The sequence below is a fragment of the Alosa pseudoharengus genome, unplaced genomic scaffold, assembly GCF_046254945.1.
Source record: "Alosa pseudoharengus isolate Yale_2024_CS ecotype anadromous, Long Island Sound unplaced genomic scaffold, YU_APseudo_1.1 YU_APseudo_1.1_scf_22, whole genome shotgun sequence".
Taxonomy (NCBI): domain Eukaryota; kingdom Metazoa; phylum Chordata; class Actinopteri; order Clupeiformes; family Clupeidae; genus Alosa; species Alosa pseudoharengus.
This window is the reverse complement of record NW_027468680.1, coordinates 32,139,550-32,166,784: the sequence shown is the minus strand read 5'-3', so window position 1 is coordinate 32,166,784 and position 27,235 is coordinate 32,139,550. Positions and strand designations below refer to the sequence as shown.

The window sequence follows — 27,235 nt, the reverse complement described above, 5'->3', positions numbered from 1 at the left end:
ACCCAAACATTTGCTTTGGTAGACTTCTTGAAAGTAGCTTGGAACTTGTATGCACATTTCTAAACCCTTAATTGGGTCAAAAGGGCATTTTCAGTTCAGGTGCCTGTGTACAATAGGGTCACTTGAACAATCAAACTGAGTGTGCCTATGGGTAATACTGCAAGCACCACCTGGTGGCTAAAACAAGTAGCACAGACAACAGAGTTGGATCTTGGATAATATTTATATGCCAATAAAAATGTTAAATATCAATTTTACAAATCAGGTCACAATTACCCCTTCAGTTTCAGATAACAATATTTTTTTCGCAATTGAAATTTGGGACAGCAAATTGGAAGCAGACTTAAGAAGAACTAATACTGTTTGACAACACTTGTTCATAATTTCACCGTTGCAGTTACATCTTCATCTTCTTAGAAGACTCAAAGATTTTGCCAGACATAAGAGATAAATTAAAACAAATCCAACAAAAAAATTTTAAAACCTCTGAAAAAAAAAAAAAAAAAAAACATCAACTTTCAAACCACAACACTTCCAACACACTTCTCATCTAAACACACTTCCCAGGACACTTTACACTACTCAGCATACAAGCTCTACTAAAGTATACCTTCAACAACAGCCTTAAGTCCTCAGACTTCAACCACATTCAACCATAACAACAACAAAAAAATCAAGCTGCTCTACAAAGATAAGGATAAAAAATAAATAAATTAAGATCCCCTGAAAGAAACAATAAGCATAAGGAGTAACATAAGGAATGGTTCAGAAATCAAGTCACAAACAGTTTCAAGGCCCTGTCAGGGCTCAAGGCTCATCAGCAGTGGGAATGGCTCAAAGGTCTATGGGTTTAGTGGCAGACAGGAGCCTGCCGCCATTCAGTGGGTTCCTAGGGGAACCCCGGTAATGAGTAGTCTCCCTCTCGGCCAACTGCTGTGCTGCTGACTTCTGAGGGAGCTTGGAGGATTCATTTTTATTGGCTAGTGGGATGTCATCTTTCACCCTTTGTGGCACCTTATTAGTCACGTCCCCCAGAGCAGAGATCCTGGAGGGGTTACGGATAGATACTCTCTTGGGGGGGACTGGGGGCCTGGTTTTGGAGAAGGAAGGCACCTTAGTGACCAATGCGTCCGGCTGGAAAGGATCTGCAGGGATAGGCTGAAGCGGAGTTGCAACGGAAAGACCAGCGTCCAGGCTCGTGGTCTTCAGCATAGGTCCGGGCTTCGTGAGAAGTTCCGATTGGGCCCCTGGTTTTCGGGAGTTCTCCAGGAGAGAGTTGATCCTCCTAACAGAATGGCGTACTGGAGTCCTCTGGAACTTGAGGGGTGATCGGACCCTCTTAGCCTGGGGTGATTTAAGGGTGAGCATGTTAAACCGTTGGATCTGGTCCTGGACCTTTATGGTCTGAGCATCCTTGACCTGCTGAGCCGTTAGTGAAGGCTCACTTTCTGGTTCAACAGTGTCTTGCCGTGGCTTAGTCCCTCCACTGGTCTGGCCCTGCGGCAGTGATGGTTTTTTAAACACCTCTGACTGGGCTTGTTGTGGAGTGGACTGGCAGCCCACAGAGTTCAGCCTGAACACCACGGGACTCTGAATGTCCAGCGCATCAACCAACTGGCTGCAGTTGACCGTGTCTGGTGTCTCATCCGGATCATCTAGAGTGTCGCAACTGCCATAGACGGCACAAGTGGATACGTCCAGGGACCCCCTGCACTGCTCTTTGCCGCCCCACCCACCGTACTCAAACAAGGCACTGTCAATGTGCAGAGGGGACAGGGGAACAATCTCGATTTGTCCAAAGGTGATATTTTGCTCGCCCAATACGCACTTATGTGCAGGGGATCGGACACCCGAGCAGCATTCACTCTTCGGTGTCTCGTCACCATCATTTGGCACAGAGGCTTCGGCCTCACTAACGTGGCTCCTCTCCTGTTGTCCTGCCTCCTCCCCTCCACATGGGGTGCTGTGCTCCTTCACTACAGCATGGAGGTCACTTCCAGACTCGCCAAAGGCCCTCTTGATCTTCAGCAGGGTGGGGCGGGTCGGGGCACTCTCCTCAGCGATGGAACAGGCGCTGTCCAGGCTCTCGACGCTGGTTGCGCAGCAGAGGGTCTTGGGAAGGCTGCAGACAGTAGGGGGCTTGGCAGCGGTGACGATAGCTGGCTCAGAGAAGTAGTTGTTCTTAAGGCACACGTTCATGGGGGTGTCGGCGAAGGAGTCGCGCAGGTAAGGTGGGGCCCCATCAGGTGTCTCGCCGCTCCAGGAGGTATGGAGGTCCTCAGGGCCTTGCTGGGGAGACAGCAGGTTGTCCTCCGATTTGCTGATGTATTTGGTGGCTGGATGGAGATCAGATCAATTTACCCATTAAGTAAATTTAACACACAGAATATAAGAACCTTTTTAAGAAATATTGCTGTAAGATGAATGTTAATATTCTTATCCAGCATCTTTTGGTGCTTTTTGAGCAAAATGATGAGTAATTAATGAGTTCTTTGAAAGACTGTTGATCAAATGCGTCATAATATTGAAAGACTTGATGGGACAACACTCCCATCTTTTAAAAAAGTATGAGGGGGGGGGGGGGGGGGGGTTTTAGATGGAAAGGTGATACCTTTACGCGCATGCTTGTTGCGCAAAACAACAGCAGGGCTACTATCAAGCTCTTTGGAGAAGTGAAAACTGGTGGTGCTGTCCTGGGTGGCGAGGCGCCAGCCAATGGTCTCAGATCCCTTTGCTGCTCCGAGAGCCTGTGACCCAAGCGTCTGTTGGAACAGAGGCACCTGCTTTAACTTCTCAACCATGCAGCACTGCATCCCACATGGGATGGTCATCTGTTTACGTTATACTACACTGCCGAACTTTGGAATTATAAATAAAATATCAATTTAATTCCTCTTTCGTTACATTGAAAGAAAAACTAATGCTATTGAAATAGTTGGTAGATATATTTTATTTTCGCAGCAAATATACATTTTCAATAGAGACTACATATAATATTTTTAGTACATTAAAACAAATGTAACACGTTTAAACTAAAGTGCGACCTGTTTATAATCACATTATGTTAAACATAACAGTCATACCAAATACCTTGTTTACAAACAGACAATGACAGGATTTAGACTCAAAAGACGGCATCATGCAAAAGTCAGCTGATTAACATTTGGTATACTTACTCATGATGAATGTACATAAAAACAACAAAAATAAAGAACATCTCAAACATAATCTCACAGACTACGTTTACATGCAATTCATTGTGCTGGTTATGGGGCTTATCCCGACTGATCATACTCAGGATATGGTGTTTACATGAACACAGAGAAACCTGGTTATTCATGTCCCTGTAGTACATGATGAGTACTAGTACTGCGGTTACAAACAATAAAGTTATAGTATTAGCACACCGCACCACGACCCTTGGGATTAGAAACCAGGATAAGGTGTATATACATGGAACAGTAGCCCGGTTTCTATCAGAGTACTCCAGATAGCATAACAGGATTGCTCAAAATCAGGATACGGGCTTACCCTGGGTTCTGAAATCTGGATACGATGTTTACATGTGTGAACACTAATAACATAATCGGGATACGGAAATGCATGTAAACGCAGTCATTGACAAATAAGACTGATTTTAATCCACCCATATTTCCAACCTCTATATAATTGTGGTATATTTTCTCCATTAATTAAAAGATTAGTGTTAAGATATAAAAAAAATTTAAAAGTGCCATCATGCAGTCATGCACACCGTTGTACCTGGACTGGTACAATCAGACATGATTACAAAGAGGAGCTTATTCATTCGAGTTCATTAGAGTTTCATTCACAATCCCCATGTACCAGGGCTTTAGATGCAGTCTGAACTTACAGTGTCTTTGATGCCTTTGCCCAAGCTGAAACGCATACGCAGAGACTTCCTGGCTGCCTCCTTCTTGGGAACTCTGGGAGAGAAGCAACCAGTCTTGCCTGACTCATGCCTGAAAGACAACACACACACACACACAATTTGCTGAGATACCAACACAACAGCAGCTACAGCATATGGACAATTACCATGTCAGTACAAAAAACAAATCACAATGGCATTCAAATTATGGATAATCCTGCCCCCTAGTGGAGAGACTTGAATAATACAGTCAGCACATCTCACCTGTTGATCTGGTGGGTTCTGTAGCTCAGCCTCTTGCTCTTCCTGCGGGCAGAGCTCGCCGTGAGCCTGCTGGTCCTGCCTGTAGACACCACTGAAGGAGAAACACCTGAGGCGCTGTGCACTGGAACAGCAGGGGACATACACAAAACCACTCAGTAAGAACACATCTTTTAAGCAATTTTAATTAAAGCAACACTATACAACAGTTTCCTAGTCTCCAAGTGTATTCGCACATGGTGTATGTTCATGAAAAGCACAGATGTGTCATTCCCACTAGCTATCCTGAACATGTTGGTATCCAAAGCGATAGTGCTCACCTGATCCAGGGGTGGACCCAGCGCCAAACAGCACATGTGGGAGGAGCTCGATGCCCAGGTTCTTCTTGATGGATCTGCGCTTCTTGTTGGAGGACTCGTGGTTATGGCCCGAGTCCAGTGGAAGCTTGCGCTTGGTGTTGGGCGTCATGATCACTGGGGTCGCCGATGAAAATACTGGAAAATAACGAATAGGCTTAAATGAAATGTCAAAACACTGACTGAGATTGTAAGCTGGTGGGCGACAGGATATATTGTCAGTGAAATGGGATCATACAACAATAGAATGCTTGAGATGTTTACAGTAGTGGGTGAGGAATCACTGCTGATTACAAATTTCAAGAAACAGTCAAGAGCTGAAAGACAGAAGCTAAAGAATCGGTTGAAGAACTGCAGGCAAGGCACAGTCAAATTTAGCTGTTCGGCAAGCAAGATCAGATGAGCAGAGAACTACTTAAGCAAAGTCAAACACAGAAACTCATTCTGAAGGCATAATTTTAACTGATTGGTTTCCATTATTCACAAATCAAGAAAGCATTGGCTTTTGGCTTGCATTCAGGAACAAGCTGGACAAACAAGCGCGTTTTTCTTTTTCAGAGCGTGCGAGGTGATGAGTCCCAACATGAATACCTACCAGCTCCTTCAGACTTGGGGGTGTTTGTAGGGGTTCTATTAACTAATAACTTATTCAGTGCTCCATTTACCAAATCTGGAACGCAAGACAAAAACTGACACTTTGGTAGTCGCCACATAGGAGCAGCAGTTAGCTGGAAACACCAACAATAATCCACTTTAGGGGATAGTTCAGTCAAAATCAGATAAGCAAGCATGTCTTATTGTCTTTCCTTTGTGAACACTCCAACTGTTGGGCATACATCTACCAGCACATTTATTAGCAACTTCGGGATTAAAGCAAGGAACATTTCTCCGCCTGAAGTTATTCCGATTTTCCACTTTCAGGCAATCAATGTATGTATATTTATCTATTTTTGCACTTTAAACAACTTGACCAATGTCTGAATTCCAGCGGTGCCTGAGAAATTTAAGCCCTGAAAGCTTAAGTATGGACACAGTGTATGGAGTGTTGCTTAGATTTTTAGCTGAACTATCCCTTTTAAAACCAGTGTTGTTAGTCTAACAGTGAAGCTACACCAGGCGCGTAACTGAAGCGTTCCGTTCGCATAGCGTCTGCTGCAACAATTAGCTGCCACTATAATCAATGGAGGTAGCTACACCAGACGTGATAGCGGCGCGTACATTCGAAAAAAATAGACCATTCATTTAAAATGAATTTTACGCATCGCGAACGGAACGCTTCAGTTACGCGCCTGGTGTAGCTCATACCTAAGATCAGGTTAGCAATTGCTTGTTCAAGCTGCACTGGACTCTTACCTCCCAGGCTGCGCCTGTGGCTCCTCCTCGGGCCTGAGCTGGCAGCGTGCTCCTCCGCATGGTCCAGAGGCGGGGAGAAGAGACTTGCCTCACAGCCCAGCATGGCTGGAACCTTCTCCTGGAGGAACTGGGGAACAACACCTGTCACAAGACAAACAGCAAGGCCATCATTATGATATCACATGCCGCTGCTGCACAGCGCCTCCACTGCATTTAGAGAACTGAGCTGTCACAATGGAGGTTTCACAACAGCTGACTGAGCTGTTTCACAACACACGCCCCCTACCAACAAATTTGTTTTGTTTCAAACAGAGCTTGATTGGGCGTGTTTTGAATGTTTCCAAGAACTACATAAACCAATCAAATATACACATGTCGTACTAAACAAATCTTTAGATAAAAGCGGCTTCTAAAAATTAAAAGCAAACATAAACAACTTCCGTCCGAGTAGGTATGAACTGTAAACAACTTTACAAACCTTGTCAGACCAGATTTCCCTTCAACTATGTACCTATACCCCACTATTCAGTTTAAGTCAACAAAAAAAGCACTTCAGGCCTGTAACATACCAAAGTTGCGTGCATTCTGTATGAAGCAGTGCACCACAGCAGCCTGCAGCTTGAGCTTCCTCTCAGTTCCAGCGTTCATCTTCTCTGCACCCTCTGCAAAGTGCAGGAGGTTAGGGGCGAAGATCACAGACAGATTACTGCTGTCCATTTTGTTCTCAGCACTCCTAGGACATGCAACACAAAGACAACATGAGAATAAATTACATTTACTACATCATATTAATTTTGACAAATTTACTGTAGGTGACTGTAGTTGCTTAAACATATACATTAGTAACTGGGCAAACAGATAAAGATGCTAGAAAACACAAATCTATGTATGCTTACATTTTCACATTAAAGTATGCAAATGAACAGACAATTATGACGACCCAACACTTTGGATTTAACCTAATGAATGTGGAGATTAGTGTATGTATGTATGTATGTATGTATGTATGTATAAGCACAGTAAAAGAGAACCATACCTCTGAGACACACTCTGGAGGAAGCTGAAGAAGTACCGCAGGGTGTTCAAGTTTCGCTCAGGCAGCACGCAGGACAGCAGCATGGTGGCTGAGGTCCTCTCCTCCTCCGTGGACAGCTCCTGGGCCTTGAGGAGGGCTGCGTGCAACTCCATGGACAGCACAGGCTCTGGCAACTCTCTGAAGAACTGCTTCAGCAGCGCTGCCACATCCACAGGGAGCGCAGACGACAGACACTCCTCACCCTGATCCAGCTTAGCCTGCATAACACAGCCAACGTCAACAAACTCCTCGTCCAACGTCTTGTGAAACAAGGCCCCCAAGTCGAGGTGCCCCCAAAGCTACAGAAAAGGTCAGACAGAGTCATCACTCACTCGAAGAGCCTTCAGGCGAACAATGGAGCCAGACTTTCTGAACAAACCCTCTGTGTTTGCATGCTCCAGCAGATATGTGCAGGCGTCCACAAGAAAGCTGGAACATTAAATGCAGAAAAGTTTAATGGACGTGACACCCACAAGAAAAAAAGACATACAATGGGTATAGAGACAGATAGTTTCCTTAACTTATTAGATATAGTTAACAAAATGTAACACCCACCTTGGGACACTACCATAATCAAGAAGGGGACAATGGGGCAGACTTTCGAGTGCCACCCCAAATACTTTAACCTAGGAAGCAATTTGTACATAAATGCATGTTAGTACTTCAAACAAGCCACAGGAATTTTCCTATCAATAGTTTTGCCGAACTTAATAAGCTGGATGGATGTTTATGCTTTCAGATAAAGGCCGTTTCAAGTCTAAACAAGCATCTGGTTCGCTCGCAGTTTTTTAACGGCTGAAGATTCTTCTGCCTTAAATAGAGGGATGTTGTGAGACTCACCTGACATACTGGCAGCCAAATGAGCGTGCCAACTGTCAGTGTTGACTTGCGACAAATGGACTTGGAAATAAGTGATGCATTGTTCCAATAAGTTACCACAGAACATAACCATCCAAACAGTTTAAGAGCATTCCTCGTGTTTCAAATTATCTCGTCGTGAAACCTTATAAAATGCGATTGTTGCATTGAAGAGTGTAAAATTGATTGGATACGGCGCTTAAACGCGTCAGACACATGAATTGTTCAACGCCAGACGGTTACGTCTTTTAGAATTGTTCACCACTGAAGATAGTAAATATCTTAAAGAACATCTCATGCCATAAGAAAAGGCACTGGTCATTGCAGTGAGTCGACTCGATTGAAAATGCAAGTCATAAACCATTACAACATGTTATGTGCAGCTGAAGTAACGATAACGTTAGCTGCTAAGTTATTGCAAATTAAAGTCGAATGGACTAGAACGTGCAAGAATGCCCTCTTTAGTCTTGACGTAGCAGAGTTGGGTGAATGTAAGCGGAAACAACGTTCATGAACTTACCGACTGGCTTGTTGACAGTTTGCTGTTCGGTTTGTTTTTGTTCCAGTTCTTTGTCTTGATATTGTATGTAGCACGAATATGTTGTACGACTGCCAGTCGAATCACGTTTCTTTCCAAAACCTTCATCCTTACTTTACAGCAAACAACCTGAATTCAACTTTCCGTTGGTACCAACTTAGCTAACGACCTTCAAATCAATACTTGCCAACATGAGCCTTTTTCTCTCGACTCCTTCGTTCACTGAACAAATCAGCCCGTAAAACTCTCGTTTCTAAATCCCTCATCAAACTTACAAAAACCTTCTTCAATCTTAGAAGCTACCCGTTTCAACCAACGTTACACGCTGATGCACATGTTAATAATGACTAGATTCCATGTGAAAATCGAAAGCTGGGTAATTAGCTACGAACTATCAAGCAAATACTAACGTTAACTATGCCAACAGTTACTTAAATATTATCCACACGCTAACGTTAAGTCTCATTTGCATTCCCGTCACTTTTGTCGGTTAGCTAGCTCGCTTACTTAGCTTATCGTTAAGCTAAAAACAGTTTAGCGACTAAAATCCAGCAAGGTATACAACAAAGTTAAGAACTAATAGTAATTATCTATTTACACCTAAACATCCTAATAGGTTAACAAACTACACAGATAAATACAAACATACATGCTTCCACACAAGTGTCAACATATCCAAAATCATTCCACTCACTCACTAAGCTACCCCTGAACTCTTTTCCGCAAATATTTCAAACGGCAGAGCTGCCCAAACGGCGACATCCGATTGGTCGAGTAAGGTTCAAATATTAGGCCCTTAAGGCTGTTTTGTATACTGCCTGAATAAAAATGTGAGCGATGCCCCTAGTGGTCTGAGCAAAGAGATGCTGTTTTAGTTGTAGGCCTACATAGCCCAGCAGAACTGAATATGCTTTGGAAACATTCATTGATCATTGATTGAAACAAACATGGACTCAAGAGAGTTGAGTTGCCACTTACCACAAACCTACTTGTCAAAATAAATTAATATTTATTTATTTCATACGATAGCCTATAGTTATTTGAAGCTTATTTTCACATGTAGGAGGTAGGTAAAATGTAAGTATTCACATTTGTCTACAAAAGTAGGCCTACATCTTATTATTTCAATCACTGATGCAATGTGATGAGAAGATTGTCTTTAGTGTGTGTACTGTGCAGGCAAATAATAACAATAAAAACTGATACTGTTACATAGGTATTTTTATTACAACATTACATTTATATACAGTAAACAACACAGTACAAATGTATGGCTGAAGGAGGTTGTTTGCTTAGAAGCACTTCCTGTGCACAATGGAGGGGCCTGCTTCATCGTACTCCTGCTTGCTGATCCACATCTGCTGGAAGGTAGACAGAGAAGCCAGGATGGAGCCACCGATCCAGACAGAGTACTTACGCTCAGGTGGAGCAATGATCTAGAGGACAGAGAAGAGAAGAGAGACAATTAATTTAAGATATAACACAAAACGCCACACATTACCACACACTAACAGTATTGCACTAAAAATACAATTCAGATGAATATTCAATACTTTAAAAGCTTGTTTTCCTGGGAGGACTAGGCTACTCCTTAGTAAGTATTTCTCAAATAATACTTATGTTGCTATGATATGATAAATACTAATCACTTTGGACATAGAGTACGCAAAATTAAAATATTTGGGCTGACAAGTGTTCCTCACCTTGATCTTCATGGTGCTGGGGGCCAGGGCAGTGATCTCCTTCTGCATGCGGTCAGCAATACCAGGGTACATGGTGGTACCACCAGACAGGACGTTGTTGGCGTACAGGTCCTTACGGATGTCAATGTCACACTTCATGATGCTGTTGTAGGCAGTCTCATGGATACCAGCAGACTCCATACCTGGCATACATCAAGATAGTCATAGACTGATTAACTCAATGGAGATAGACAGGAATTTGTTATGTTATAATTGAATCTGTTACATGGTTATTGCACTAGTCAGGCTAGTGTTTAGTAGAGTATGGGACTCACCAATGAAGGAAGGCTGGAAGAGAGTCTCGGGGCAGCGGAAACGCTCATTACCAATGGTGATGACCTGACCGTCGGGCAGCTCGTAGCTCTTCTCCAGGGAGGAGGAGGAAGCAGCGGTGGCCATCTCATTCTCAAAGTCCAAAGCAACGTAACATAGCTTCTCCTTGATGTCACGCACAATCTCACGCTCAGCTATGGAAACAAGGTTTCAGGAGGTCAGTGCTGAGAGACCAAAAGTATCATGAATATCTACTGCATTCTGCATACTGTATAACTATGCATGCACATACCCAGTGAATCTACACAGGCGTACAAACAATATTTAATCCAGGCCTACACTTTTGACAGATACTGTGTCTTAAAGTTCTTTACCAGTTGTGACGAAAGAGTAGCCTCTCTCAGTCAGGATCTTCATCAGGTAGTCGGTCAGATCGCGACCGGCCAGATCCAGACGCATGATGGCGTGGGGAAGAGCATAACCCTCATAGATGGGGACGTTGTGGGTCACACCATCGCCGGAGTCCAGCACAATACCTATAGGGGGCAGCAAACGCACACATCATTGTTAGTGGGATTGTCTCACTGCAGACTATGTGCAATGTGAGAGTCACTCAGGGCATGTAACACATCATAAAAACACAGTGCTGGTGACAAGGATAGCCACAGCCCACAGGTGGAGGCCACATATCACTGCCAATGGGGGGGATTAAGCTTAATCCACAGCAATGTATCAGTCATTCATCTTGCTATCTGTCAACTAAACAGCGTTCTTCTTTGGGGCACTTATGTGTGGAAAGGTGGATGTCGTTGAATTGATAAACTAATTCAGATAGGAATCTCACAGACGTAGGAGTCAACATGTGTGTTATGCTACTGTAATTAATCTAAAGAAAGTAAGGTAAAGAAAAGGAATAAAGTAGTGTAAAACTGACCAGTGGTACGGCCAGAGGCGTACAGAGACAGCACAGCCTGGATGGCCACATACATGGCGGGAACATTGAAGGTCTCGAACATGATCTGCAAGTGGAGATTATCACCCATATTTAAACATTGCCTCAGCTCTGAGTGTACTCATGCACCCAGTCATTCATTTCATTGCACTCTGTGACAGTGGTGTATAGTTTCCAACACTATAAATGAGGGCGGGCAGTACCTGGGTCATCTTCTCCCTGTTGGCCTTGGGGTTGAGGGGGGCCTCTGTGAGCAGGGTGGGGTGCTCCTCTGGGGCCACACGCAGCTCGTTGTAGAAGGTGTGGTGCCAGATCTGAAGGGATTAGCCAAACATGTCAGCATTCATGGCTGGTTATGCAGTTACATAAATGGACATTCATAACTTTTTGTTAACAAATACATTTCCTTTCTTGCAACAATGAAAACATGATTGCAAGCTTGATTATAAGAGGGTTGGTCCATAGATCTACTTTTAACCAATTATACAAACACCTTAAGCTCTAATTTAATTGACAGGCGTGCAAAGTCTAAAGTCTAACTTAAGCTAATTTAATAACTGGGCACAATTTATTTGTTAATTGAATACCATGGGCAAGATCCTTAGTGCAAATATTAGTGAGTTAGCTCAGTGTTCCCACACATGACAGTTTTACATCATGAATGAAGTCCTTTCCTCCTGGCCTGAGCACTTACTCATCGTTTAAATGTGAACCTTATAAATTCATTTTACGTGGGGGAGAGTAAATGGGACTAAAGAGTTGCACCTTCTCCATGTCGTCCCAGTTAGTGATGATGCCGTGCTCGATGGGGTACTTCAGGGTCAGGATACCCCTCTTGCTCTGGGCTTCATCACCTACGTAGCTGTCCTTCTGACCCATACCCACCATGACACCCTATTGGACAGAGAAGAGGGGTCAGAAACTGACATGCAACATGCCCTTATGAGTGTAAGTAATAGAAAGCATGGATAGAATTGGCTCTGTCATTAAACACTTTGAATGAATTATAACTCTACATACCTGGTGGCGGGGTCTGCCAACGATGGAAGGGAAGACAGCACGGGGAGCGTCATCTCCGGCAAATCCAGCCTTGACCAAGCCAGAGCCATTGTCGCACACAAGGGCGGTAGTCTCGTCGTCGTCACACATGGTCACGGTTTACTGGGATGGTCTGAGTGGAAAAAAAGTAATGTTTAAAAGTCTTCATGTAACACTAAATATACAGTAATTTGTGAGCATTTCATAATTTCTCTAAAATACATTTTACTCTTATTTACATTGAATGAATGCCTCTCTCAATCAATGTAGGAAATAGGCCTACCTACAAATTGACCATTAGTATGTCATGAATTAATATTGTGATTAAGTCGACTATTTTAAGGTTTATATTTTTTTCATTTGAATTTAACAATAGAATATATTTGATGTGGTAAGGCTGTCTTCATCAGTTTGACAGATTTTCAGTGTGTCAAAGTACAGCCAAAGAAGGTGCATGCCAGACACCCCTGCCTGTCGGGCTATTTTAAGTTGACAACCCCCCACTGTTTCTAAACTGGGCATCTCTAAGGGCTTTGCAGACCTTCTGCCAATTCCACTTATCAATGGCTATTTGACATATGAGGCTGTTTGGTGGCTGTCCAGAGAGAGATCCCGTTGCAGCTGTCGGCACATTGTAGTACCTCTGTTTACAGTATGGCCCACAACCCCCTCACCTATAACAGCTTCATTCATAAGAGACTACTATCCCTTTACACCACGCCTGGCCCTATGGATGCTGTGAGATTTTTTTCAAGTCAACTTATTTTCTCAGCCTCAGAAAATTGAACAACCATAAGCAAGTTTAACAAAAGTTTGAGTTAAAGCACTTCCATCATTACATTAGAAAAACTCAGTTCATGTCCTGCATAAGGACTCATGTATTCTGCCATCTAACCATCAACAAGCTATGAACTATCCACAGCAGATAAGAACAATTAACTCAGACAGTGCGATATTATCCTTACAGAAACAGCTCTCACAGACACCGACAGCGAAGATGCACTCACCAAGTTGTATCGCAGGACTGATGCTTCCACTGGGACAAAGAGTGAGGGGGAGAGAGCTCCTTAAATAAGACCCTCGCTGGGGGCACAGGGGAGGAGCCTTGAGTTCACCCAAGTCCAAATAAGAGCTTGTGGGAAAAAAGAGAGAAAAGAAGCCAGAAGGAAAGATATCTGGTCGGGTGGGACACAACACTGGGGGAGATGCCATAGAAATAGAACAGAATAAAATTAGACAAAAATTAGACAAAAAAGCATGCTTGCTTTGAAGATGATGTGTGGTTGGTTTGATCTTCTTTTATTTGCAGAATGTTGCAATTAAGTGATTTTTGAACTAACTGGGGATGTTTCCCTAATTCTCATACTGACAATTTGATATCCCTTAGTGCTGACACATAAGACTTGCAAGACTTGCATAATTGGCTAAAGCATTGGCAGATGTTACATTTTCAATGCTTGAAAATAAAGTTGATAATATTTCTCAAGTCATTATATTTTGTCAAGTTTGTATATATATATATATTTCTGCACTCAGGAATAGGATATATGGCAATAAACTGTGAAGAGGCGTGTCTTTAGCACATCATAAGAGAGTATCAATTCAAGGGAAACCCAGGAAGTGAAGATGTGTGTCACCAAGCTTGTAATCATATGATTAGAAGACTTGGATCTGCTTGAGGAAACGTTTGAGTTTCCTCGCTATGTCCTGGAAGGATACTGTATATGTCAGTGGGCCAATACTCTGGCATGTCGGAAGGGGCCCTAAACGTGGGGATGGGGGGTGGGCATAGGACAGCTGAGTGCTAATGCCAGTCTGACCCACTCCACTACTTGACTGGCCAGACTGAGGCGTGTGCTCTGTCCTGATTGGCCCATCTCTCTCCTTTTAGGGTCATGCTGAGCAACAGGTGCTGCTAACGGGCATTCAGCAAGGGACTGCAGTGTTAAGCTCTGCGAGGGGGCTCCTTATTCGTCCACGGACACTCACACACAATCTCTCTCTCTCTCTCTCTGTCTCTCTCTCTTTTGCTCTCCCTGACTGCTCTCTACTATAGAAATACCATCATATTCCCAATCTTTACTTAGGCCCTTGACATTTTTTCCTGCTTCACATAATTATGCATCTAGCATCACATGTTGAAATTATGTTTACAATTTTTTTTAATTCACACAATGAAAAGGTTATAATTTAGGTATAAAAGAATACAATAAATAGTTGTCATGTTGTCTGCAGCCATTACCCCCTAGGTGCTTGAGTGATTAGGTAATGTCTAGTAATGTTATAGCCCCCCTTGCAGTAATGAGAATTTAGGTGTATGGAGTCAGTCAAACTCACTGGCAGTTATTTGTTGAACCTGTTGGCTTATGTCACAGTTGGATTATGTGTGAACATTTTTCACCTCCAGGCAGGCCTGGAGGATGGGGGGACTGTTTATTTTTAGATGTTTTCTTCACTATCAGTGCAGATAGTGGGTGGATGTAATGCTCTAGGATTCCCTTGCAGTTTAATTAGGCTTGCCCGGCAGCCAATAGGAACTTAGGGTGATAAGGCAGTATTGATGCTATCACATCAAGAGGCTGATTTTGGAAACACTGCCTGTTGCCATGTAACTGAGGTTTTGACTGTCAAAATAATTTTCCATTTGCTGCACGTTACATAGGCTAAATGAGAGCTTTCGTGTATTATGTAATAGTTGTGTACATAATATAGTGAATATCATACTGAATAATAGGAATAATACTAGGTACCAGCTGAAAAAAAGGCCTATGACAAAATAAGACAAAATATGACAAAATTGCAAACTAAGCTTTACATTACTTTGACATAAATGTACACATTTGCTTTGGGTGGAACAACAAGTAGTCTGAAGTGGCACACAGAATAGGCTATGAAGTGAAAACAGCCTTTAACATAACATTTCAAACATACTAGCATACTTCATTGTAAAAAAAACCTCTGCTGTTGTTAGATGCTATTGCTCATATTATAAGTCACAGATATGAAGCACTTTTTCAATTTTGAAAGAAACCACTAGTACTCTTTCTGTTGTCTGTTTTATGTGAACTCTTCATCTTGCAATACTTATTTTATATTATATTATATTATATTATATTATATTATATTATATTATATTATATTATATTATAATTTATCTATTTTATTATTTTATTGTATTCATTTATTGAATTGACTACGCCGCTCCGTCCGGCATTTTTTGTATGTTATTTTTTAAATGTATTTGTCTTGTCTTGATGTCATGGGTACGCTGGCGACTACGCAGCTCCATCCGGCATCTTTTGTCTTGTTGTTATGTGTCTTGTTTGTGGAGCGCTTTGGATTGCACTATGTGCATGTTAAATGCGCTTTATAAATAAATCTTACTTGACTTATTGATAGCGCATTTTTTATGCACAGAGTGCAACCCAAAGTAGCACATCATGAGAATTTGTAGGCCTTCAGAAATCTTGTCATGTCCCAAGACATTTTTTATTGGCTTTGCTGCCACCTATCATTGTTTTCAGTTCTCTGCGACTGCACGGAAAAAAAAACACCTGCCACATGCCACGAACGTTGTATGAAGTCACCACTGTTACAGTTAGGAATAATTTCATCACCAAGTATAGATAATGTTTTCAAATAACAGCCACCAGAACTGAGACCTCAGAACAGAACCTCTGTGAGTGAGATTTCATTGCTAAACTAAAATAACTTATCAGTTTTTGCCTGAAATTGTACTGTGCCTATTTACAAGGGCATTGTTCAAGCCTCTTCTGGGGCCTACCATCAAATGTTGGACCTCTATAGAAAGCTGAGAACCTCTAGTTTTCGTAGGAAACAGTCAAAATAAATGTGTGATGTACTCACTAAGAGTTACAGAGGCTAGAATATAGTTTTTTTTTATCCCTTAGAAACACAACTGAGCCCTAGCACCAGGTCTTGTGAAGTTGTGTGCAAAAGTAGATCAATATAGAATGAAAATATGAGTGCTTTAGACTATTATTTGCCAAGGTATGCCCATGCATTTTGTAAAATGCCTATGGATACTCCCCATAGGACTTTTTGTTATCCAAAATGCATACTGACAATCAAATGCTTACTGCACATGAACCCCTTTGTGTAGAAGCATAATCCTGGTCTCAAATGAAAGGTAACACTTTGAGGTTTCATGCTTGTATTTGGATTATACTTCAGGGGTTCTGATATGGAATGACTACACTAAATATGTAATGATTACAAAAATGTCTCTATTTTTGCATTTACTTTGTTGGTTCAATGAGTGTGTATAAGATAGACTATACATCTGTACAACTAATATTGGATAACACAACATGAAGATTCAATTTCTATGGATTCTTGTGAATATTTCAGTACCCAATAGTGTGCTGCAGCTACACTGTAGCCAGAAGTCAGGGTAGCACCAAAAGCGGAAGGGGGGGAGGGGGGCATTTTGGATCAAATTTAATTGAGACATAATAAGATTAATCTGAGAATATAAAGCACTATACAGATTGTACATGAAAAAAGTTGTCATTTTTGGCTTCCCAAGAGTCAAAGCTTTGAAATGGTGTATTATTACTATGCTACATAGCAATATGGTGCATACAATTGATTTAGAATGTTGGGGGGAGGTGGGGGAGGGGGGGGTAACCTGTGGATTTATGTTGATCATAAAATTGATGGAGAGGATTTTTTCCGCTCCGCTAAAGCTCTATATATAAAAAAAACAGATTCCGTCATATTTCAGTATGCATTCATAACATCAGTTTTAGACATCCACAAACTGAGAAAAGTTTCAGTTTTGGCAGTAGCCTAGGATTCACAATAAAAGCCAGTCTTTTATTTTGACAATGTAAGAATAACACGTTACCCGGAAGTTCTATGTGGCGACTGTTGTGTTGCGTGGATCAGCACTGTTGTCAGTGCGCACATTCTCTGCAGAGCCAAAGTTTTGTGTAAAACGCGTTAAGTAGTAGTTATCATAGATTTGAAATCATGTAGGGGTCTTTAGTAATAACATTGCGCGCAACAGCTGAACATTCAGTAATATCCATGTTTGATTTGAAAGGGGCGTGCGCAAGGTATGTGTGCTGTCCAGCAAAATGAGCTGTTCTCCGTGCTCTCCAGATGGGACAGACGACTACACCGTTCAGCAAGAAAATGAACTTGAGGCCCTTTCAGCTATATTCGGAGACGACTTTGAGGACCTCCGAACGAAACAACCTTGGAAGGTACAAAGTCAGGAAATGTTGTCCACTAACGGGCCACACAAAGTTTCACCTGTCTACCAAGCAAGGGTTTCGGGCAACACCACAGGTTACTTTGACAAATTGTGTCGTATTTGGATTTGGGAAAATTACCAGATGTTTTTGAGTTCATGATACACCTTCGGATGACTACAACAGACTGACTGTGGAAGCGTGTTGACATTATGTGGCTAACACTCATGTTCCTCCCCTAACAGATTCAAAGACCCCCGGAGGTATACCTTAAGTTACGACCGAAAGGTTTAGGAAATGGGCAGAAAAGTTACGTAAGTGTGGATTTGCAGGTCAAGTGCCCGCCAAAGTATCCCGATGTGTGAGTACTAGCGTTTTTGACTCTAATCCACCTGATAGAAGCGGGAGTTTAGAAAAGACATGCCATGTTTCATACACAATTGGTGTAACAACACAGTATCTTCAGAAAGAGCGAAGTGCTAGACCAGTTGTCTCCATGAAATGCCAGTTGTTACTGTCGCCATGAAATGCCAGTTGCTTTCCACGAGAAAGGAGAGGCCAGTGCATGGCATGTAACAAGAATTGCACATGTGTCTGTGATCCATGCACATACCACACACTTACATAAATGTCGCTGAAATGGCCACCTCCAGTATCCCTGTCCCATGCTGCTGTTGTGTGTTTACATGCCTCATGTTGAGGTGGTCATGACGTGAAGTGCTACTGTTGGTATGTTCTCTCCCAGGCCTCCACAACTTGAGCTGAAGAATGCTAAAGGGCTGTCCAATGACAACCTCCAGAACCTCCAGACACAGCTCACTGAGCTGGCGTCTGAGAGATGTGGTGAGGTAAGCTTTAGTGATGTACCAAGGGGAATCTGACAGACACACTTTAATATCTAAACGTACTATAAGCAGAAGGAAATTGCATTCATTCTCGTTACTTTTTACGCCATTCCACCTCTTGATCTGTCTTCTGCTCCCCACGCTGTCCACTGCTTCAGGTGATGATCTATGAGCTGGCGGACCACGTGCAGGGCTTCCTGGTGGAGCTGAATGTTCCGCCGTCACGCTCCTTCCATGAGGAGATGCTCAAGAACCAGCAGCGACAGCAGGAGCTAATGGCCCTGGAGCAGCAGAAGCGCATGGACCAGCAGCGACGCCAGGAGGAACAGATGGTGTGTGTGTGTGTGTGTGTGTGTGTGTGTGTGTGTGTGTGTGCGTGTGTGTGCGTGCATGTGTGTGTGTGCGCATGTGTGATTATCTTACCCTGCATGCCTTTGCTCATATCTATATCTGAAACAAAATGCTCTAATGTGATAGTTTTATATGGACTGCAACCAACACTTTCAGCAATGGTAGTTAGGTATGTGTGGTTGCATTTGTTAGTACACTGTTAGTACACAATAATTTACAATGTTTATTATTCCTATTATTCAGGTTCCATTTATTTTGAATATTATGATTATGACAGATCACATAGCTCACTATGCATAAGGTGTTGTTTTAATAATAATCTACAGCGGCATTGCTTCCTGACCATCTCTATGAACTTTGTAGCAAAATGAAATCCTTGCTGAAATCCAAAGACGGGATCAGGAGAGGAAAGAGGAGAGGAGAAAGAAAGAATTGGCCAAGCAGGTGTGGCATTGATGAGTTTAAGTTTGTTCATTTGGCATACCCTCTTATCCAGAGTGACTTACAATTGAAAGAAAGGCATAAGATCCTTGCACATTGCAGAGCAAAGATTGAGGTGCAAACACCTTACCACAGAAAGAGATTGTGGTTTCAGCAAAACACAGGAAAGCACTCATATTTGTTTCTATCTCCTGCTGCCCAGGAGCGCCTGGAGAGTGAGGTACTGCCGCCACTGGAGACCTCCGGGAGTTCCAGTTCTCCTGCTCCCCCTGCAGAACCCGTAGAACCCAAAAGAATGCCCGGCAACCGCCGGCGCACCACATCAAGCACCCGTCATAGGCAAGTGCAGCTTCCATTCTCCAGCATGACAGACCCTGAACTAAACTAGCCATTTTAGTACAGTATGCATTCCCAGTGTACATTTTTCACAAGTGCCATTTTGCCTAATTCCTCCTACTGTATGCCATTCAAGGCGAGGCTGTAAACATCTTCTGTACCTGACTAGAACATGTTTTCTCCCCCCGCAGGAGAGATACAGGTGGTGACGAGAGTCCACGTGCAGAGATACTGCACTTCTACAACAGCACTATAGGAGAGGTGCTGGTGCACAGAGGGAAATGTATAGGTAAGCAATGATATGATGACATAGGTTGGGGCAATGGCAATTAAATACTTTGTGAATTACGTCTTGCAAGGTGCTATATACAGACTTACTTCCCCAAGCAGGAATAATGACAAAATGAACACAAACCTCACTTTTGAAGGAAAACATCTCATAGGAACACGCCGGCTTTCTTGGACTTTAGCTTATTCACCAGATTCCCCAGTTAGATAAGTCGATACATACCCTTCTCATCTCTGTGCGTGTAGTTACTCGGTCTGAGACCCCAACCGCTAGCCTAGTTTAGCACAGTTGCCTCAAGGTGGCCGGCTCCAACAGCCTACACCTCCCAATAGTGACAAAAGAACTCCAACATTTTCCTATTTACATGCTGTGATTTGTAGTTACAACGTGTACAAATAATTATGTCAAGTGAGAGACAGGTATTTTAAGCAATTCAAGCAAATCACTGCTTCTTAGGGTTTGAAGAAGTAACACCGGAGCTTTTCAGGTGCTTCCTGCAAATTACACTGCCCAAGTAGTAGTGCTTCGCCTGAATGTGAACATAGTACAAAGTATGTATACACTTACAAAACGGCTGTGTCTCATTTGACATTGTTATTTGTACTCATTGTAACTATAAAAATACGGTGACTAAGCTAAAGTTCCAAAAATTCGCTGTGTCCCTTTAAGGGAATGTTTTTAAGTTTGTACAAGATCTTTGGTCAGTCAGGGCTGAAGAGTTGTTATTCTCTTCATTGTCCTCTGTATGAACAGCTCTGCTCTTGTGTGGCTCATAAGCACAGGCCCTTGAGCAAGCACTTGTTACCTCCAAGAATTTGATGCTGCCTTCACATGTCACGTTGTGGTTCTATCAGTGTAGTGTGAGTGTTTTGTGTCATGTGTTACTGGACAGCGCTATGCAGAGACTAAGACCCTGTTCACGCTAGGCAGGGTCCGATCTGGGCTATTTCATGCCTCTAATGCCAGGTGTGAACGCACACCATCTGCATTTGAGATCCCAACCCTCAGACCACATTCACACTTACTTACTTCTTATATATGCAACTGGGTGGACATTCTTAGAATTAGCAATGAATTAGCAATCATTTATCACAGTCTGAGAGATGTAACATTCATGTGTGTGCGTGCATGCGTGTGTGTTGAGCAGGAGAGAGTGACCGGCTGGGCCGTAGTGTGTATTACGCCTTTGAGGCCACTACTGGAGACTTTGCGATAGTGTACGAGTGGACACTTTGTTGGAGCAAGAAGATGGGCAAGTTCCTCACCAGCCAAGAGAAAGAGAAGATCGAGAAGTGCAAAAAACAGGTGATCTCCAAGAATCACATAAATGTATACAACAATGTTAAAACTTAGTTATCGTGTACCTGAGTTTTGGTAGTTATCAGAAAAATGCGATTTGATGTTTCATGTAAAAAAGCCTTAACCTTTGCATTAATAAGTAAATATCCAAAGCATAAATGTCGCTGATAATTCATATACACACATCAACAACATAGTGACTATGCATTTAGAACTGCTCAAAACTACACTACAAACAGTAGCAATCAATGGCCTGGCTTTTGTATCATAAGCAATTGTGTGACTGTAATCCTTATCCTACTTGATTAAAGTCCTGCTCTGTCTCCATCCTTCCTCAGATCCACGGTGCGGAGAGCGAGCTGAACTCGCTGCTAAAGCTAGAGCACCCCAACCTGGTACAGTACCGTGCGCTGAGCTGCAGTGAGCGCGACGACAGCCTAGTGGTGGACCTGCTGGTTGAACATGTGCCCGGCGCCACCAGCCTGGCAGCGGGGCTGGCCACGGGCACGCCGGTGCCTACTGACTGCCTTCGGCAGCATGCTGCGCAGCTGGTGTCGGCGCTGGACTTCCTGCATGCCAACTCGGTGGTGCACAAGCAGCTGGACGCAGGCAGCGTGCTTCTGGACGCTCGGGGTGACGTGCGGCTGGCCGACTACAGCCTGTCCAAGCGGCTAGCAGACGTGTGTCGCGAGGACGTGTTCGAGCAGGCGCGTGTGCGCTTCAGCGAGGACGAGGTGCCCCCTAGCAGACCGGGCAAGAAGGGCGACGTGTGGAGTCTGGGCCTCATGCTGCTGGCCCTTCACCAGGGGAAGGTGGACAAGGAGTACCCTCCGACTGTGCCCAGCGGCCTGCCCACTGAATTCCAGGACTTCCTGCGCAAGTAAGACGACTTGTTTGTCGGGGTGGGGGAGATTTGGTGTGGGTGTGTGTTTTGAGTTAATGTTCTGTGTTTGTGTGTGTTGTATCTATACATCTATGTGTGTGTGTTGGTCAAGGTTGTCAAAGCTCGAGGAGGGACTGTTCAGTAATAACCCTTGCTATGATAGGAAGTGAAAAGTGTTTCAATCCAGATACTAGAATTTGGATCCAGATACTAGAATTTGGTTTCACTTTTTTAAGTCTGTTGTCTTTCATTTATTGTTAAAAGCCGTTTCGTACAAACAACACAGTACAAATAGCAGCATTGGACACATCCAGGCAGTTATCCTTTGTGTGCTTGCTAGTATTTAATTAAAGTGTTCCCACTCTCTTTGTTTAGAGTTTTTCTTTGTTTGCATTTTGCATGAAAAGCCATCTTCACTGAAGCATGACCTTCCTTTCCATTTTAACCCTGAAGCTGACTGAGATTCTTCCCATTTAACAGACAGACAGATAGACAGACAGACAGACAGACCGGTGATGTGGTTGTGATGGGGGTGGTACATCAGGATTGTGCCAGGTCAATGGCGGTGCTACTGGACGTTTCCAGAGCAGTGTCTGCATACCCAGCCACACTTTGTTAAATGAGAAAGAGAGAGAGAGAGCTCCAGTGTGTGTGGGGGGTGGGGGGGGGGGGGGTGGGGCTGGGGGGACGACTGGCTATGGTTGCAGTAGTGTGTGCTTTCAGGTGATGCATATGCAGTTGGGAACCAGTCCATATAAACAATGAGCTTGTTGTTTAGCATTGGTGTGTGATTAAATGAATCAGCAGCCATGTGAGATGTTTTTTCTGAGTAGTGTGTGTGTGTGTGTGTGTTCCAGGTGCTTGTGTCTGAATGATGCTGACCGATGGACAGCTCATCAGCTTCTCGATCATCCATTCCTCCGGTGCCCATCCCCCAAAAACATGCCACAGTGTCAAGATGCCAGCCCAGATGGTATTTTACACACACACACACACACACACACACAGTATTTCTTAACAACACAACAACTATCTTTCTCTCTTCCTCATTCAACACGCCTGTGCTGTTAAATTGACCAATAAACTGTTTTTAAACCAGCACTAAAGAGTTTATTTACCTTAAAATAACGGTACATAAACTCGTAATAGGGTGAACGGCACTTCTGCCACACTCTGAGGGGGGGCGCATCTCTTGTAATGGGACTAAGCACAGTGCTTGTAGTAGGTAGGTAGGTAACTCTGAACCCCTCCCACCAGTGGAGTGTAGGTGGAGTTAGCCAGCAAAGTGTGCACAAAGTAAGCCTACAAATTACAATACATATCTGATCCATTCCTCCGTTTATGTTTGTAAACCAAGTAATTCAAGTTATAGTCAGTCAGTAGTGGGTTAGCTAATGTTATGCCTTCTGGCTTCGACAGCTAGCATGCTAGTTAGCCTACTATTCTTATTTTGATTCGAGTGCTTGTAAAAACAACTAGAAAATGTAATTTCGAGGAAATTACCAGTGCATGAAAATATAAACATAGTGTATATTAACATAAAATGCCAAACAAACTTTTATTTGGAAACAGTTGGCAGGAGTCATAGTTGATAACAACTGACAGTTGAAATGGCTGAACAGTTAAATCGTTGAGTAGTTTAAATAGTTAAATTATTTAATAGTGAATTATTGTAGTGAGGACATGTATTTTGAAACAGTTGTGGGCAGAGGAAATAGTAGTCTTAAGAGAGCCAGATTGTATGCTTAAAGCCTGAGACAGAGTATATAGTTTAAAAGTTGAATGTAGATAGTGTAATGGATGTTGATAGACAGAAAGTTGAATGGATGTTGATAGGCAGATTGTTTAATGGATGTTGATGTATAGTTTAATGGGTGGATGAGTGAATGGTTTGAAGAGGATGAATGGATAGAAAGTTGGATGGAATGTGCCTTATATCCTTGTAGAATGGAGAGACACAGAGAGAGTTGGCCTAGTTAAGCAGAAAGCAATTGATACAGATGCAATCAGTTTAACTGGTCCTTTGATGGGTCCTTAGTGAGCAGCTGGAAGTTGATACAGGTGCAAATCAAGTTAATTAGTCCATTGTGATGTCATAGTGCTAATGCAAAGTCTATGGGGAAAAATAAGCTTGTTTTTTATTAATATCTCAAAGTATAAAGTTTACAAAAGTGAAAAATACATTCCCCACGTGTCCATTTCAAGACCTACGTTACAAAGTTTGAACGAAGTTTCTACGTTAAACGGTTAAAGCTGAATTAGGCGCAGAAATTTGGTGGGAAGAAGAAGAAGAAGAAGAAGAAGAAGACGACTTCGGATAACAGAACAGTGCAATTTAATGCACTGTAATGACTGTCAAACCACAACAAATGTCTGATCGTGAATGTGTAATTTACTTCCATGACAACAAGTTTTGAGGATATAATGTTCATTATCCACACATATCACAGCATAAGTCATCATGGTTACTTTCACTGAGTGGCAAAAGGATTAATTGAGTGGCAGCATTCCATTTGAATCTTCAGCAAAAATCAAAATAGGAAAGAGCTGCTATGCTATAAACTGTAGTGTACAAATAGATACTAACAGGAATTTGGAGCTCTCTTTTACAGACTGCTGTCCATGCATTCTCTATATCGTATCTGAGTTATGTTCAGTTTGTTGTAGAGATGCACATGTATCTCGCTGTACAGTGGTAACAGACAATTGCACTTCTCAACTGTAGGGGGACCCTGAGAGCAATTCTTTAGTGCTGCTTAAAGAATACTACTTATATGGCTATAATGTATTTTCTTCATTACCGTTTTGATAACAACATTATTTAACCACACCCTGTACTGTACTCACACATTCATTCACACACCTTCAGTCAAACACACACACACACACACACACACACACACACACACACACACACACACAAATGATCCTCTCTTGCGTGTTGGTCAAATCTCTCTGTCTGTCTCTCTCTCCTCAGACACTGGCGTTGACTTTGCGTCCACTGTGGTCCCACGCAGCCATCTCCTCAACGCTCCCTTCAGTCCACCTGTGCAGAAGCAGTTCTCCCGCTATTACGATGAGTTTGAGGAACTGCAGCTACTTGGAAAAGGGGCTTTTGGGGCAGTCATTAAAGTAATAATAACACTTTTTTATGGAAAGTGAAAGTCACGCAACAACCAAAGCAAATAACTATTAGAATGAAATGGAACTATCATTAATATGAAAAGTTGAGAAATAGAACAGAACTTCCAGGGGATCCTTTCCCTCTTTCACCTCCCTCTCTGTGACTCTATTTCCTTCCCTCCGTTTGCCTCTCAGGTCCAGAACAATTTGGACGGCTGTTACTATGCGGTGAAGCGCATCCAGGTGAACCCGGCGAGTCGGCAGTTTCGCCGCATCAAGGGCGAGGTGACGCTGCTCTCGCGCCTCAACCATGAGAACATCGTGCGCTACTACAACGCCTGGATCGAGCGGCACGCCACCCCCGCCACCTGCGTGCTCAGCAGTAGCAGCGGCACCGAGAGCTCCGCAGCCCCTCAGACCAGCCCTGAGAGGGGGGGAAGAGGAGGAGGAGGGAGTTCTCCCCCGGGCCGGGCCAGGGGCCTGGGCTTGGCTCTGGGGGCCCCCAACGGCAGGGCGGGCCCCCGGCTGAACGAGCTGGGTCTGCCTGAGTTGGATGTGGAGGAGGCAGCACCTCCACCTGCGCTTGCCAGCTCGGTGGAGTGGAGCACGTCCATCGAGATGTCGTCCAGCGCCAAGTGCAGCGGCCAGGAGTCCAGCAGCGGTGATGAGGAGGAGGAGGCTGACGTGTTCGGACCATCCTTCCTGTGAGAGCAGGGGATGATGGGAAGGGGAGGGGGGTGTATAGCAATACTTTTTGCAAGGCACATTGCATATCAAGGCAAACGGCTTAAAAACTGTTAGGATAAAAGTTGTAGGATCATTCATAGTAATGAATGTGTGTATTTTCTGGATGTGAGTCCTATATGTGTGTATTGTCTTGGGTTGTTTTTATACCCTCATTTGTCTTATTTCCAGAACTTCTGATGGAGACTCCGAGAGCGACATCATCTTTGAGAATGGGGATGACAGCGGAAGCAACTGCTGTCCTGTGAGTCCTCTCCCCTAATATGGCATAGCTGTGCTGTGGACGTGCCCATTCTTATCAAAGAGACAATGCTAAATCATCAGTCCTAATATGGGGAATAACATGGAAAGGCCCTTGAAGGCCTTTAGAAGGCACATTAGATGTGTTGTGTATGCATCATTTCTTCATTCTGAACGTCGTTGATTTTTGCCGCCCAGGAGCGAACATTCCCACTGCCTGGCTTGGCTCTTCCACTGTGCTGTAACGTGTAGACGAGTCCCTCTCTAATGTCACGTGTGTTTGTCCACCCCAGGAGGAGCCAAGCAACAGGAGAGGGCCTGAGGGGGACACCACAGAGAGCTCCGATGCTGAGAAGCCCCTGCTCATAGCCCACTACCTCTACATCCAAGTGAGTGGCACACAGCTTTGCTGAACTTTGCTGGATATGCCTGCAGTGCAGCACAATTGAGCACGAATGCTGATAAACTGTGTAAATTCACTGTATATGTATTCATATGGATTAGTAAAAAAACCTTTAGACTGACTTAGAATATGTTTTATAATGAACCATGAACAGAAATACTAATACATCACCATCTGATATATAGTAACATATTTATACAGTGTATATTGCATAAGCAATGTATATGATCGTGTTGTGTTCTAGTGTGTGACTTGTGCATCCAGATATAAGGTTGTGCTATATGACTGCTCCACCAGGGGGTGATGTTGTCCAGTAGTGCTCTGCTGAAGCATCTTTTCTCCCCTCTGTCCCTTCTGTGCAGATGGAGTACTGTGAGAGGAGCACGCTACGGGACACCATTGACCAGGGGCTGCACCTGGACTGCAGCCGTCTGTGGAGGCTCTTCAGGGAGATCCTGGACGGCCTTGCCTACATCCATGAGCAGGTTCGGCTATCTCACTATCATGCTATCTATATGTCCACCTCTGTTTCAGTGGCACAGAGAAATGAAGTGCCAAGCCAAGCTGTGGTTAAATGGCATGAGAGTGGTATTGGAGGATGAAGAGAGAGGTAGAGAAGGAGAGAGGGAGAGGATGTGTCAGGGAGATGGAGTGAGAGAAAAGCGTAAAATAACGAAAGCAGGGTCTGATTAAAATCAAGGCCTGTGGTTGGAAAAATCATGCA

At 43.4% G+C, this 27,235-nt stretch overlaps 3 protein-coding genes across 5 annotated transcripts in view; 1 reads left to right on the top strand and 2 right to left on the bottom strand.

Annotated features, from left to right (window-relative positions):
* Positions 1-204: 204 nt before the first annotated feature.
* arhgap11a (Rho GTPase activating protein 11A) lies at positions 205-9,035 on the bottom strand. Of its 2 annotated transcripts, XM_076299751.1 has the most exons (12): positions 8,316-9,035; positions 7,493-7,563; positions 7,270-7,366; positions 6,899-7,155; positions 6,432-6,595; positions 5,863-6,003; positions 5,105-5,179; positions 4,474-4,647; positions 4,157-4,277; positions 3,875-3,983; positions 2,612-2,762; positions 205-2,336 (listed from the first exon to the last, which is right to left on the bottom strand). In XM_076299751.1, the coding sequence occupies exons 1-12, from the start codon at positions 8,439-8,441 to the stop codon at positions 835-837; spliced, it is 2,988 nt and encodes a 995-aa protein (XP_076155866.1). In that variant the 5' UTR covers positions 8,442-9,035; the 3' UTR covers positions 205-834. The 2 variants fall into 2 exon arrangements, with proteins under 2 accessions (XP_076155866.1, XP_076155867.1); XM_076299752.1 differs by lacking the exon at positions 5,105-5,179.
* A 501-nt stretch (positions 9,036-9,536) lies between these two features.
* On the bottom strand, positions 9,537-13,390 carry actc1b (actin alpha cardiac muscle 1b). The gene is made up of 9 exons (XM_076299750.1): positions 13,346-13,390; positions 12,321-12,471; positions 12,066-12,194; positions 11,504-11,614; positions 11,283-11,367; positions 10,723-10,884; positions 10,351-10,542; positions 10,037-10,218; positions 9,537-9,769 (listed from the first exon to the last, which is right to left on the bottom strand). Exons 2-9 carry the CDS (start codon positions 12,447-12,449, stop codon positions 9,626-9,628), a joined length of 1,134 nt encoding a protein of 377 aa, XP_076155865.1. The 5' UTR covers positions 12,450-12,471; positions 13,346-13,390; the 3' UTR covers positions 9,537-9,625.
* A 3,846-nt stretch (positions 13,391-17,236) lies between these two features.
* The window catches only part of eif2ak4 (eukaryotic translation initiation factor 2 alpha kinase 4), a 47,189-nt gene continuing 37,190 nt past the window's right edge, over positions 17,237-27,235 (top strand). The window contains exons 1-15 of one of the 2 annotated variants that reach the window (XM_076299748.1): positions 17,237-17,569; positions 17,803-17,918; positions 18,303-18,405; positions 18,561-18,734; positions 19,117-19,197; positions 19,397-19,533; positions 19,722-19,819; positions 20,967-21,124; positions 21,457-21,998; positions 22,859-22,974; positions 24,979-25,133; positions 25,320-25,828; positions 26,040-26,112; positions 26,402-26,497; positions 26,874-26,996. In XM_076299748.1, coding sequence (XP_076155863.1) covers positions 17,441-17,569; positions 17,803-17,918; positions 18,303-18,405; positions 18,561-18,734; positions 19,117-19,197; positions 19,397-19,533; positions 19,722-19,819; positions 20,967-21,124; positions 21,457-21,998; positions 22,859-22,974; positions 24,979-25,133; positions 25,320-25,828; positions 26,040-26,112; positions 26,402-26,497; positions 26,874-26,996 — 2,610 coding nt within the window. In that variant the 5' untranslated portion in view covers positions 17,237-17,440. The remainder of the gene's footprint in view (positions 17,570-17,802; positions 17,919-18,302; positions 18,406-18,560; positions 18,735-19,116; positions 19,198-19,396; positions 19,534-19,721; positions 19,820-20,966; positions 21,125-21,456; positions 21,999-22,858; positions 22,975-24,978; positions 25,134-25,319; positions 25,829-26,039; positions 26,113-26,401; positions 26,498-26,873; positions 26,997-27,235) is intronic. The other variant, XM_076299749.1, reaches the window with a different exon arrangement.

Bases quoted from the DNA above. Each gene is read 5' to 3' on its own strand.
- arhgap11a (XM_076299751.1), bottom strand. From the start codon at position 8,441: ATGAAGGTTTTGGAAAGAAACGTGATTCGACTGGCAGTCGTACAACAT. The intron at 7,564-8,315 runs GTAAGTTCATGA...ATTGCTTCCTAG, and splicing joins AACTGTCAACAAGCCAGTCG to GTTAAAGTATTTGGGGTGGC. The intron at 6,004-6,431 runs GTATGTTACAGG...GTCTTGTGACAG, and splicing joins ACAGAATGCACGCAACTTTG to GTGTTGTTCCCCAGTTCCTC.
- actc1b (XM_076299750.1), bottom strand. From the start codon at position 12,449: ATGTGTGACGACGACGAGACTACCGCCCTTGTGTGCGACAATGGCTCT. The intron at 12,195-12,320 runs GTATGTAGAGTT...TCTGTCCAATAG, and splicing joins TTGGCAGACCCCGCCACCAG to GGTGTCATGGTGGGTATGGG. The intron at 9,770-10,036 runs GTGAGGAACACT...TCTGTCCTCTAG, and splicing joins CCAGCACCATGAAGATCAAG to ATCATTGCTCCACCTGAGCG.